General features: G+C 43.9%; 1 protein-coding gene across 2 annotated transcripts in view; it reads right to left on the bottom strand.

The window, feature by feature from the left end:
* Kdm5b (lysine demethylase 5B) overlaps positions 1 to 11,439 on the bottom strand; it is a 65,201-nt gene extending 53,762 nt beyond the window's left edge. Inside the window, exon 1 of one of the 2 annotated variants that reach the window (XM_075988037.1) lies at positions 11,058 to 11,439. In XM_075988037.1, the coding sequence (XP_075844152.1) occupies positions 11,058 to 11,261 (204 nt within the window). In that variant the 5' untranslated portion in view covers positions 11,262 to 11,439. The remainder of the gene's footprint in view (positions 1 to 11,057) is intronic. The other variant, XM_075988036.1, reaches the window with a different exon arrangement.
* Positions 11,440 to 12,374: the final 935 nt, after the last annotated feature.

The raw sequence follows: 12,374 nt of genomic DNA, 5'->3' as shown, positions 1-12,374 counted from the left end.
GTTCTTACTCATGCTTGAAAATGAGGGTGTGCACATTTCATAGCATACATTTGTGGAGGCCATAGAATAACCTTGAACGTTGAGCCTTGCTTCTTTGTTTTTCCACTGTGCATGCGCCAGGCTACCTAGTCTTCATTCTTCTGGGATTTCTGTCTCTCCTCACCATCTTCCCATAGAAGCACTGGAATTATAGATGTCTCCATGTGTTCGATTTTATATGGGTTCTGAGGATCTAATTTAGATCTTCATGTTTGTGCAATAAGCACTTTTACCTACTGTGCAATCTTCCCAGCCAACACTAGAGGTTTTTTTTTTAAATATGATTGCGTCATGACCTTGGATAAAGTCTGTTTACCCCAAGGTGTACGCCTTCTCAACCTGCTTTAAGGGGATTTGACAAATGACCTAGGGCCAGTGTCTAGATTAATTAGTGGATTGCAGGAGCTTAAATTTTAAAGTTTTTTCCCCTTTGCTAAGAAGAGTCTTGGAACAGATGTAACAAGACAAAAATTAGTGTCAAATACATCTTTCTCATTTACCTACAGTTTGGTCTTTTTTTGTTGTTGTTTTTGTTTTGTTTTGTTTTTAATGTGAAACATGGAAAGGTAAAAGCCCAACATCAAAACTAGAATAAGAACTGGGCATAGTGGTATATGCTTGTAATCCCAGCATTATTTTAGAGTTAGGAGGAAAGTTAAAGGCAAGCTTGAGTTACATAATGAGTTCTAGGTTAGTTTAGTTTTGGAAATAATAGTGAGACCTTAAAACCCCAACCCTAGAATATACTTGGGAGTGACAGTTTCTCCCAGCATTCAGGAGGCAGAGACAGAATCCTGAGTTCAAGACCAAACTGAGCTATATAGGGAAACCTCGATTGAAAAACCCAAACTAGGGGGTGCTAGAGTAGTTTGAAAGGTTAACTGAAGGCGTACTCCATCTATGCAGCCATGGGGAAGTTGTCCTTCATGCTGTGGTGAGACTTTGAAGTGATGTGAATCATCCGTACCCCTGTAACCGCTTACCCCTGCCCCTGTAAGCCCTTACCTCTGCCCCTGTAAGCCCTTACCCCTGCCCCTGTAAGCCCTTACCCCTGCCCCTGTAAGCCCAATAAACTCACTGAAATAAAGCACAGAGATTTCCTCTTACAAAAATGTAAAGAATATAATCCTATTTATTTGAGAGGGGCTCATGTTAGTGAGAATGACCATGAACTCCTGATCTTGCCTCTACCTCCCAGGTACTGGATTATAGCTATGCATTATTATATTCTACTTTATCTATTTACTGTTTTATATGTGTGATTGTTTTACCTGTATGTGTGTAAGCACTCTTGAGTGCCTGATGCCTACAATATTCAGAAGAGGGCAATTCCTGGAACTAGAGTTACAAATGATTATGAGCTGCTGTGTGGGTGCTGAGAATTGAACCTAGGTCTCTTGGAAGAGCAGCAAGTGCTCTTAACCACTGAGCCATCTCTCCAGCCCCTATTTGTTTTAATTTTTTAAAGATTTGTGTGTGTGTGTGTGTGTGTGTGTGTGTGTGTGTGTATGTATTGTTCTGCATGAGCATATGCACATATATGTATGTGGGGATTAGTGAACTTGTGCGCATGTAGAGACTAGAAGTGGGTATTAGATTCTGGAATCTAAACAGGTGTTTGCAGGATGTCCTGCTTGATACATGAGTTCTGAGATTGGAATTCCAGTTCTCATGATTGTGCAACAAATGCTTTTAACTGCTGAACCCGGTGTTCCAGCACCCTGCTTTATTCTTGAAACAGGGTCTTACTATGTAGTTCAGGCTGACATCTTAGTTGATTCAAATGTAAGTTTTCTCAGTACCTGAATTTTTAATTTGAAGCCTTCCAGGTCTCTAAACTGAATTTATTTATTTTTTAATTTTTATGTGTGTGAGCCTATACAGTACTAGGGATTCAACCTCATGCATGCTTGGCAAGCACTGCGTCCATGAACTACAGCCCCAGCATATCTCCTGACTTCTTTCTCTCTCTGTTTTCTCCATAAATAACAATTAGAGAAACTTTTTTCAATGTGAGTAACTAGAATTAATAATCATAAAAACTTGGAATCGTGGGTCTGGAGATTTATGGGTCTCATTCTTGTAAAGATCCTAGTACCCATGTCAGGCAGCTCATAACTGCCTGTAATGTCAGCTCTAGGGTTCCCACTTTTCTGACTTCCAAGGGCACCTGAAGTCACATGTATAGACCCACATACACATAGTTAAAAATAATAAAAACCTTTTTTAAATAATAAACATCTTAAAGTCCTTGGAATTATGTAATTTTGTTTTTTGGATTTTTTCGAGACAGGATTTCTCCGTAGCTTTTGGTTTGTAATTTCTTACAATACTTCGTAGGTGGACTTATGTAGTCTATACTTTTACTATGACTTTACTGCCTTGTTTTTGTGTATATATGTGTTTTAGTCTTAAATCAAGCAATTTAATAGTAATTCTTGGGGGCTGGAGAGATGGCTCAGTGGTTAAGAGCATTGCCTGCTCTTCCAAAGGTCCTGAGTTCAATTCCCGGCAACCACATGGTGGCTCACAACCATCTGGAATGAGGTCTGGTGCCCTCTTCTGGCCTGCAGACATACACACAGACAGAATATTGTATACATAATAAATAAATATTTTAAAAAAATAGTAATTCTTTCTAGATGTAGATACTTTCCAGGCTGGAGGGATGGCTCTTGAAACCCAGAAATGTACAAATTCTTCCTGTATGTAGTAGCCCATTCTGGTAATAGCAGTGCTGGGAAGGCAGAGAAGGGGGCATACTTGGAGCTCACTGGCCTGTCAGTTTTGGCTGTAGGTCAACTAGAGACTTTTGTTTCTTTTTTTTTTTTAATATTTATTTATTTATTATGTATACAATATTCTGTCTGTATGTCTGCAGGCCAGAAGAGGGCATCAGACCTCATTCCAGATGGTTGTGAGCCATCATGTGGTTGCCGGGAATTGAACTCAGGACCTTTGGAAGAGCAGGCAATGCTCTTAACCACTGAGCCATCCCTCCAGCCCCGAGACTTTTGTTTCAAAGGAGGTGAATGTTATCCAAGATTGTCCTCCCTGTCCTTCTCATACTCCTCATACACACATGTGCACCTGCACACAAATGCACATATACTCCCTGGGGCAGTGTTAAGAGCACTGACTGCTCTTCCAGAAGACCAGGGTTCTATTCCCAGCACCCACATGGCGGCTCAAAACTGTTTGTAACTCCAATTCCAGGGTACCCAACACCTTCATATAGACATATATAGGCAAAACACCAATGTACATAAAATAAAAATAAATAAAAAGACACTTCCCAAAGATTTATATTAATGTATTATTTTGTATGTGAGCATGATCATCATTTTTCATTTTTAGGGTCCTGGATGACCTTGAACTAGTGGAGGGTGACTTGGAACTCTTGATTCTCCTGCTGCCAATGCACAGGTGTTAGAACACTAAGCATAGCTAAACTCTTCTAATTCATAAAACCTAAAAAAGAAGGTAGAGATTTCAGTTCCATCTCTTCACCCCCATGTGTATGTGCTTGAGTGTGTGTGTTCCTGTGTATAGTGTACATGTGATAGAGCAATTTTTGGAATTGGATCTCCTTCCATCTGTGTGTCAATGTCAGGCTTGATGGCAAGTACCTTTATCCATAGAGCATATTCCATTGATAACAAGCACCCATTTAAATGATAGCCAGTTTATCTGGCTGTAATTTTTTTTTATATTTTAGGGTAATAAAAGTTATTTTGGAATGTAAAAATGCAAAATAAGGACAGCAATCAGTATTGCAATAAGGAATGCAAGTCCAATATTGCGCAGTGAGGTTTAAAGTATTGTGGGGTGAAGGTAAAGGCCACGTACCATCTTAAATTGGGCACACTTATCACATCCTTTTCATATGGAAACTGTATATTGCATGCCTATAATCCTACACTTGGGAGGCTGGGTCAGAAGGATGGTAAGCTCCAGTCCCTAGAAACTTTATCTCAGAAAAGAGAACAAAAAACTGTAAACAAGAGAACTAACCTTGAAGCAAGGTCAGTGAGTTCTTTGGTATATTCATGCTGCTATAACGAAATATTTGATAAGGATAATTTATAACTAGTAATACAAATTGAGGCTGGCAAGTGTAGATTAGACTTTCGAAACCGTGTCTCAAAAAAGAAACAAATATACACAACACACACACAAGTCCTCAGTTTGATCAATTTTATTCCTATAAAGTATGTCTAAGGAGAAAGAGACTTAGAGATTAGCATCTGGCCTTAAACTTTCACATCCTCTTACCTCAGCCTTAAGTGCTGGGATTACAGACCTATATCATCATCATGTCAGCATACAATCTAACTTTATCTTTTTTTTTTTTTTTTGGTTTTTTTCGAGACAGGGTTTCTTTGTGGCTTTGGAGCCTGTCCTGGAACTAGCTCTGTAGACCAGGCTGGTCTCGAACTCACAGAGATCCGCCTGCCTCTGCCTCCCAAGTGCTAGGATTAAAGGCGTGCGCCACCAGCGCCCGGCTACAATCTAACTTTAAAATTAAAGATTTTTAAAGAATATGGTTTCCGGGATGGAGAGATGGCTCAGTGGTTAAGAGCATTGCTTGCTCTTCCAAAGGTCCTGAGTTCAATTCCCAGCAACCACATGGTGGCTCACAACCATCTATAGTGAGGTATGGCACCCTCTTCTGGTCTGCAGGCATACACACAGACAGAACATTGTATACATAATAAATAAATAAATAAATAAATAAATAAATAAATAAATAAATAAATAAATATTAAAAAAAAGAATATGGTTTCCAAGTGTGGTGATATACGCCTGTAACCCTAGCATTCTGGAGATCAAGGCAAAGTACTAAGTTTGAGACCAGCAACATCCATGGATTGAGGATACATAGTGCTCAGTGATAGAGGATTTGCCTAACATGAGCAAGGTATTGCTTCCACCCTCAACACTGAAGGAGGAAAACTGTTACCATATGTTAACGAGAAATTTTTCTCAAACAGAAATTGCAGCATCAACGCTGAAAGCTAAATTACTATTCTGCACAGAAAAGTTACCCTAACAACCTAATTAGCCCATTAGACTCTTCAAATGGCACTTCCTTTTCTCTCCTGAGTACTCCCTCTCAAGTGTTGTCACACAAAATGGCCAGTGTGACCAGGAAGTCCCTTCCTAATTTGTAGAGATAATAACAGCAAATTCCAGCAATGAAACAAGGCAGACAGGAAATGCCCTCCACCCACTACCCACACACCTCTCCATGTGCTAAGGAGTTGTCCTCAAAATAGTTGTTTCTTTATAAGCTCCAAAACCTGTAACAATATAACAAAAGCACTGGCTAAAACCCAAGAAATATATGCCCCATACTAGTGATCATCCCTTACTCTGAATTGGTCAAGTCTTCCAAGGAACTGTAGTAGGACAAACACCAGCTCAGAGGTTCTACGGTTTGGTCCTCATGCCAGGACTGTTGTTCTTTCTACTTTTATCTAAAAAATCAACTACAGGAACTATTTTCTATACTTGTGATGTTTTTTAAATAAGAAGTTAGGGGATAGTGAGATGGTCAATGGGTGAAAATACTTGCTGCACAAGCCTGACAGCCTGAGTTTGATCCCTGGAATCCATATAAAAGCCAGATATGGGCTGGAGAGACGGCTCAGATGTTAAGAGCACTGACTGCTCTTCCAGAGGTCTTGAGTTCAATTCCCAGCAACCACATGGTGGCTCACAGCCATCTATAATGAAATCTGGTGCCCTCTTCTGGCATGCAAGCATACATGGAAGGAATGTTGTATACATAATAAATAAATAAAAATCTTTAAAAAAAAAATTTAAAAAAAAAGCCAGATGTGGTGGCATGCGTCTGTAATCCCACCCCAGCACTCTGAAGCTTTCTAACTAGGCTACACCTGGCAGAAACAACACCTGGCTCCAAAACAAAATAGAATGAGAAAACAACTCCTGCAAGTTGCCCTCTGACCTCTACAATAGCTCAGGAGCACATGCGCACCTGCTCACTCCCTTCCCCCACAAACACAAACAACACAGACACAAATAATAGAAGTTTAAAAATTAATTTATACACTGGTAGTTATGACTATATCAGAATAGTAGTTTTATGGGGGAGCTTAAATGATTTTTAAAGTTTTATGTGTTGGCCGGGCACACCTTTAATCCCAGCACTTGGGAGGCAGAGGCAAGCGGGTCTTTGTGAGTTCAAGGCCAGCCTCTGGTCTACGAGAGCTAGTTTCGGGACAGGCTCCTAAGCTACAGAGAAACCCTGTCTCAAAAAAACCACAAAAAAAAAAAAGGTTTTGTGTGTTGAAGAGTATGTGTGCACATGCGCGGATGTGCTGCATGTATATATACAACTATGTGTGCTAGTACACGCACCTGTGTAAGGAAGGCATCAAGTACAGTCCTGTCTCTGCCTTACTCCTTATGAGCATAGTCTCTCAGAAGCTGGACCTTACATTTCTGCGCTAGGTTGGAAGTCAGGGAAGTCCAGGAACCCTATCTTCTCACTGCTCAATGCTGGGATTACAAGAGATGTGGGGTATACCTGATTTGTTATGTGGGTATTCTACTGAAACTCCAGTCTTCATGTCTACACAGTAAATAGCTCTTAATCATAAAACCATCTCTTCATCCCTCACATGAATTTTTTATTTTAAGATTTATGTGTTTGCTTGCATGTATACATGCACATTATGTGGGTGTCTGTGCCTGTAGAGATCAGAAGGCAGCATCAGATCCTGTAGAACTAGATTTGCGGATGGTTGTGAGCCACCATGTGGGTGTTGGAAATCAAACCTGGGTCTCTCTGTAGATCAACAAGTGCTATTAATCCATCTCTAGAGCCTTTTGTTTTTAGACAGGATCTTACTATGTAGCCCTTGCTGTCCAGAGCTGTTATGTAAACAGGATGGCCTGAGATCTGCCTACCTCTGCCTCCTGAGTGCTGGGATTAAAGGTGTGCACCACACTAAGCCCTGACTTATTTCTCTCCATAAATTTTAACGTGGACCAATTAAGACAGCAATGAACGATGGTTCAGCAGCTAAGAGTACTTGCTGGTCCTGCAAAGGGCTCAGGTTTGGTTCCTGCACCTATATGGCACAGGGTACAACCCTTTACAACACCAATTCCAGAGGATCTGATGCCCTCTTCTGGCCTCTATGGACAACAAGCATGCCCATGGTCCCAAAATAAAACACAGAACACAAAATAAAAAATAAATAAATATGAAACAAAAAGATGAGATAGCTATAAAATAATCCCATATGATTTACTGCACATAAACCATACAGATTATTATACAGAATATACATTAAACCCTCTAAAAGTTCCATTTTTGGCAAATTTCTGCCAATTTTTCATATACTCCAAACATCCTTGACTTTTTAAATAAGCAAGCAAGTTCATGTATTTGATCCCAGAATTCATGAGACCCAAACTTCTACAAACTGTCTTCTGACCTCCATACATGCACCACAGAATATCATGCATGCATGTGTACAAATGTATACACACACACACAAATGGAGTTGGAAGTTATAGCACATTCTTTTAATCCAAGCACTCAGGAGGTAGAAGCAGAGCTACAGTGTGACACCTCTCTCTCTCTCTCTCTCTCTCTCTCTCTCTCTCTCACACACACACACACACACACACACACACACACACACACACACACGGACTGGAATTGACATAAATAAGCTCTGTTGTCATTAACATTTTTCTGCCTTACAAAAAAGTGTGCATTTTAACTTCCTCATTCTCCAAGAGTGAAATTAAATTAACAAATCCTCTCAAAGATGCTTATTGCATTACAACAGTCTTACACTTCTTGGCTATAAATATGTAGATGAAGGGTTTAAACAAACAACCAAAGGAAGTTAAAAGTGAAAAATAGCCTTTACTGTGCTGTCCGGGGTTTGATTTAAATGTCTGACTTTGGTCACTGTCAAAAAGAAATTTGTGGAGTCTGCCTAACTACAGACATGTTAGATATTTGAAAGCAAGAAAGTTACTAAAGCTATCAAATGCATTCCTATCAAATTTGGGAAATTAAAAATATATTTACTGAGCAGCCAGCTTTTGTTAATTTGTTAAGCAGGTTAATATTAACATCCCTAAAATTACTCATTCATCTGAAATGTTACAAAACAAAAATGACATTTGTACTTAAGTACTTAAGAAATTAATACCTGCATTTTAAAAAGTAAAACTCATTTTACTTTTTAAATATCACTTCTGAAAATAAGCTTGATAGCTTTGAATTAAGGTTTATTACTGTCTTTATTTAAATGAGGCTTGCAGAGTCTCGACTCATCATTTTATCACATTTACCTTACATTTTCACAAATTTTTGTCAACTTTTATGCACTTATACAAAATATAAACATTCTAAGTTTTCACAAGCCAAGCAGTTTAAGACCCTCACTAAAAAAAAACCATGTACAAACCAAAGCTAAGTACCATTAATTAAAGATAAAACAGAGCTAAGAACAAAATGAAATAGTTATGGTTTTTTAATTCTTCCCCTTACGTAGTAAAAGTATACCACAATCTCCAAATGCCTTCAATTTAGCCACTAGATTTCCAGAAACTCAACAGAAATCGTCTAGAGACAGGCATTATAAAGCTACCACTATGGAAAAGATTTCCTGTTTCTTAAGGGTTTATTTTGTTGCCATATTTCAACTATATGAAACCACTTGTTCTCAGCTTTCCTACCACAAAACATTCCCTAAACAAAGACTGTTTACATCTCTTAAAAAGCCTTTGTTCCAGGACCCCTCTGTTCAAGAGCTACAACTTCTGGATCTTCTCTCTGGTGGTTCTATCAACAGCAAATGCTGGCCAACTCTTCTACATTGGCACAGGAGTTTGTTAAACAAAGGAGGAGCAAGTTCCCTGCACACAAAGGAGGACTCCAAATAGCACTAGTTGTGTCTATAGATCATTTCTCCTCTTTACCCCTCTCCTCTCAGGCTCTACTACACAGTACTCAATACAAAATGGTGGCTATCATGTGTGACATTGAGAATGGGAAAAAGCAAAACAAACGCACAAATCCTAAAGACTGCCATTAATCTGCTAACCCAGATGAGAAATGGGAGCCAGACCTAAGCAGAGCAACACTATTTTTCGAAGACAACAGCTCTATGAAGGCAAAGAAGGCAAGAGAAAGGACTTACCCCAGCCCTGGATGCCACAATGCCAACATGGAGGACAGCTCACAGGAACCTAACTCCTCTTACATTTTGGTTTCTAATAACTTAGTCAAGTTTGCTAATGTCTGGATAACATCCTATCAATGAGAACGTCCAATGTTCACATTCATCTTTCCTGGCACATTAACATAAAGCTACATCGCTCAATGTTTAGAGCAAGCGTGGTCTATTCTTCCAAATTAAAACCTTAGTGCTAACCAGCCCAGGGTGTAACTTCTTCTGCATGCAGGCCTCTACAGGAAAAGAAATGTACCTTCCCTTAAGAAACAATACTTGCCCCTGTCCACTTTCACCAGGAGAAATGAATCTATTTCCAATCATTTCCTCCACACTAGCTGACCTGGCCAGTTCTTTTCTGAGGCATCTATTTCATTTCTGTTTGAAAAGTTGTCCAAGAGAAACTAAAATATGGTGTCTGTGGTTTAATTTTTTTTTATCTGGTGGGGGGTGATGGAAAGATAAGGCTTATTCTAGCTTTTCTAGAACAGAATGATTGATTACGTACACAATCCCGCAATTCAAAATGCCATTACAAAGAGCAAGTTTAAGGAAGAAAGAGGTAAGGGGGGGGGGATCCTTCCTCCACTTATGTGCGTGCAGTGGAGATAGAAAATTCTTAAAACGGTAGGCAAGGCAGTTAAACCTCACCAACCGTCCCGGCCGGTCCAACGGTCGTTTAGGCCAACTCAGACTCGGGCCATCCCAAAAGGTAGGCGAAAACCCTGGGGTGTCGCAGCGCATCCAGTTCCGGCTGCGGGAGGGGGGGGGGCCGGGAAGGAGTGGGCCGGGCTCTTGGCGGACGTTGCAGCCGTTAGGGCTGGCTTCGGGGGACACCCCACCCCTCACAGCCCCCCAAGCTCGAGGCGCCAGAGCCCCCGCTGCTGGGCCGAGTAGGGGAGGCTGAGGACCTCGTCTGACATCTCTCCTACAAACACGGCCCGTCTGGCCCTCAGCCCCAGCCAGGCCTCCCCGGGGAGCAGCGCCGTTCGGCCCCGGGGAGCGCCCACCAGGGCGGGCAGGCGAGCATAGGGGCACCGCTGTCCCGCCCCACAGTCCCCGAAGTGCCCCCCACGACACTTGTGCCCCCAGCCATCCAGTCGCTCCAGGCCGGACCCGCGGCTCCTCCCCTCCCCCAGTGGCGCGGGCCGCCCCCTGCCCCGGCCCGGCCCCGGGACTCCGGGAGGCCGAGGGACCAGGTGGTGGTGGGGGACCCGGGTCCGGAGGGTGGGGCGCTCAGGTGAGGGCAGCTCCCGGCCGACGCCGCCACCACACAAAGGACCAGGGGCTCCCGCCGCCATATTGAAAACTTTCCTCCTCACACGACAACTCGCAAGTCCCCCACCCCCACCCATCACACACCCCCGCACCCCCGGGAGGAGGCGAGGACCAGCCACCGAGCCGTGGGGGCCCAGAGCCCTGCCTCCACGTCCGTGCCTCAGCCGGGCTCGAGGAGACTCCCCGGTAGCCAGCCCGGCGGCTGCCACCACTCCAGCCCGCACCGCTGCCCGGCCGTGCGGCGCACCGGCCCCCGGAGCCGCACCGACCCGGTCCTCGGGCCGCGCTGCCAGAGCCCGCTGTGCTCACAGCCCGCATCCCACCAGGACGAGCCCCCGCGCCTTCTTCCCGCCGCCGCAACTCCCACCCACTGAGGGACCCCAAACTTGACCGAGCCCCGCCGGGACGACCGCTCCCCGCTCCCCGCCCCCGCGCCTCGGGCCTCCCCGGCCGCGCGTACTCGCTCCCTCCCCCAGCCGCGAGCAGGATCCGGGGTGCTGGCTGACTCACCGGCGGCGGCCGCACCTTACAGATCCCAGTCTGCTCGGCTATGGGCCGGATCTTGTGGATGAAAGCGAAGGGGTCGGCGAACTCTTCCCAGCTGGGCTCGAAGACCGGACACTCGGGGGGAGGCAGGAACTCGCCCAGCGGGCCCGGGCCCCCGAGGGGTAGCGCCGGACGCGGGCCTGGGGGCAGCACGGTGGCCGGCTCCATCACTGCGACGTCGGCAGGGGCGAGCACGGGGCAGGCTCCGCGACCGCGGGAGCAAGCTCCGCTCCGTCCGAGACCTGTGCAGACGCGCAGCTCCGGAGACAAGTCCGACTTCTACTAGCAACGGCAGCACCTACGGCTTTTTCAGCCTTCCTCCGACGACGTCTTGCCGCTACACCACGCCGTGCGCCTCCGCCGCCACGGCAAGGAAAAAAGTCCCTACTGCCACCCGGAGCCAGGTCCTACCCCGCCCCCTAACCGGGAGGGGCTGGGCCCTTCCGCCTGGGATGGGTTTTAGCCTTTATGGTTCGTTGACCACTGAAGTTTTCAGAATTCTTGCTCTCAGGAAGTTAGCGATCCTGTAGAGAGATCAGATCTATAACTGATCATTCAATCACGCCATACACTTTTTGCCACCAAGGATTTGCATAGTAAAAACTGGAGGAGGAATCTCTAGGTAGAGAAGACAGCTTGAACACAAGAGCAGCAAGGACAGACACAAACAATAGTAATGAGGATAGTAAAAACACTTTGAACATTTGCTTATCCTAGATACTGTGTTAAGTGCTTTGCCCATTTGTTTAGCGTGTAAAGTAACTTAAGCATGTGCCAAAATCCAACAGTTCGAACTATTTATCAGAAAATGTTGGTATTGCTCAGAAATCATTTTACAGCCTTATGACAGGGTTGATCCTGAGCAAAGCCTTTAATCCCAGCACTCAGGAGGAAGAGGCAGGCAGATCTCAGTGAGTTTGAGGCCAGCCTGATCTACAAGAGCTAGTTCCAGGACAGGCACCAAAGCTAAACCTTGTTTCGAAAAAAACCAAAACAAAACAAAACAAAAAATATCTTGAAATAATCCAGTCAAGGAATAATGGGGCCTAAAAATCTGCAGCGCTATTGATTGAAAAGAAAGGATAAGCCTGGTAGCACACACCTTTAATCCCAGCATTTGGGAGGCAAAGGCGGATCTCTGTGAGTTCAAGACCAGCCTGGTCTACAGCTAGAGTTCCAGGAAGGCCACGACTACACAGAGAAACCCTGTCTGGAAAAAATAAAAAGAAAAAAAGGAAAGAAATGGAAAGAAAGACAGGATGAAACTGCAGGAAATAAAAA

Source organism: Microtus pennsylvanicus, chromosome 10 (assembly GCF_037038515.1).
Source record: "Microtus pennsylvanicus isolate mMicPen1 chromosome 10, mMicPen1.hap1, whole genome shotgun sequence".
NCBI lineage: Eukaryota > Metazoa > Chordata > Mammalia > Rodentia > Cricetidae > Microtus > Microtus pennsylvanicus.
The sequence above is the reverse complement of the archived record's forward strand: the minus strand, read 5'-3'. Positions and strand labels throughout refer to the sequence as shown.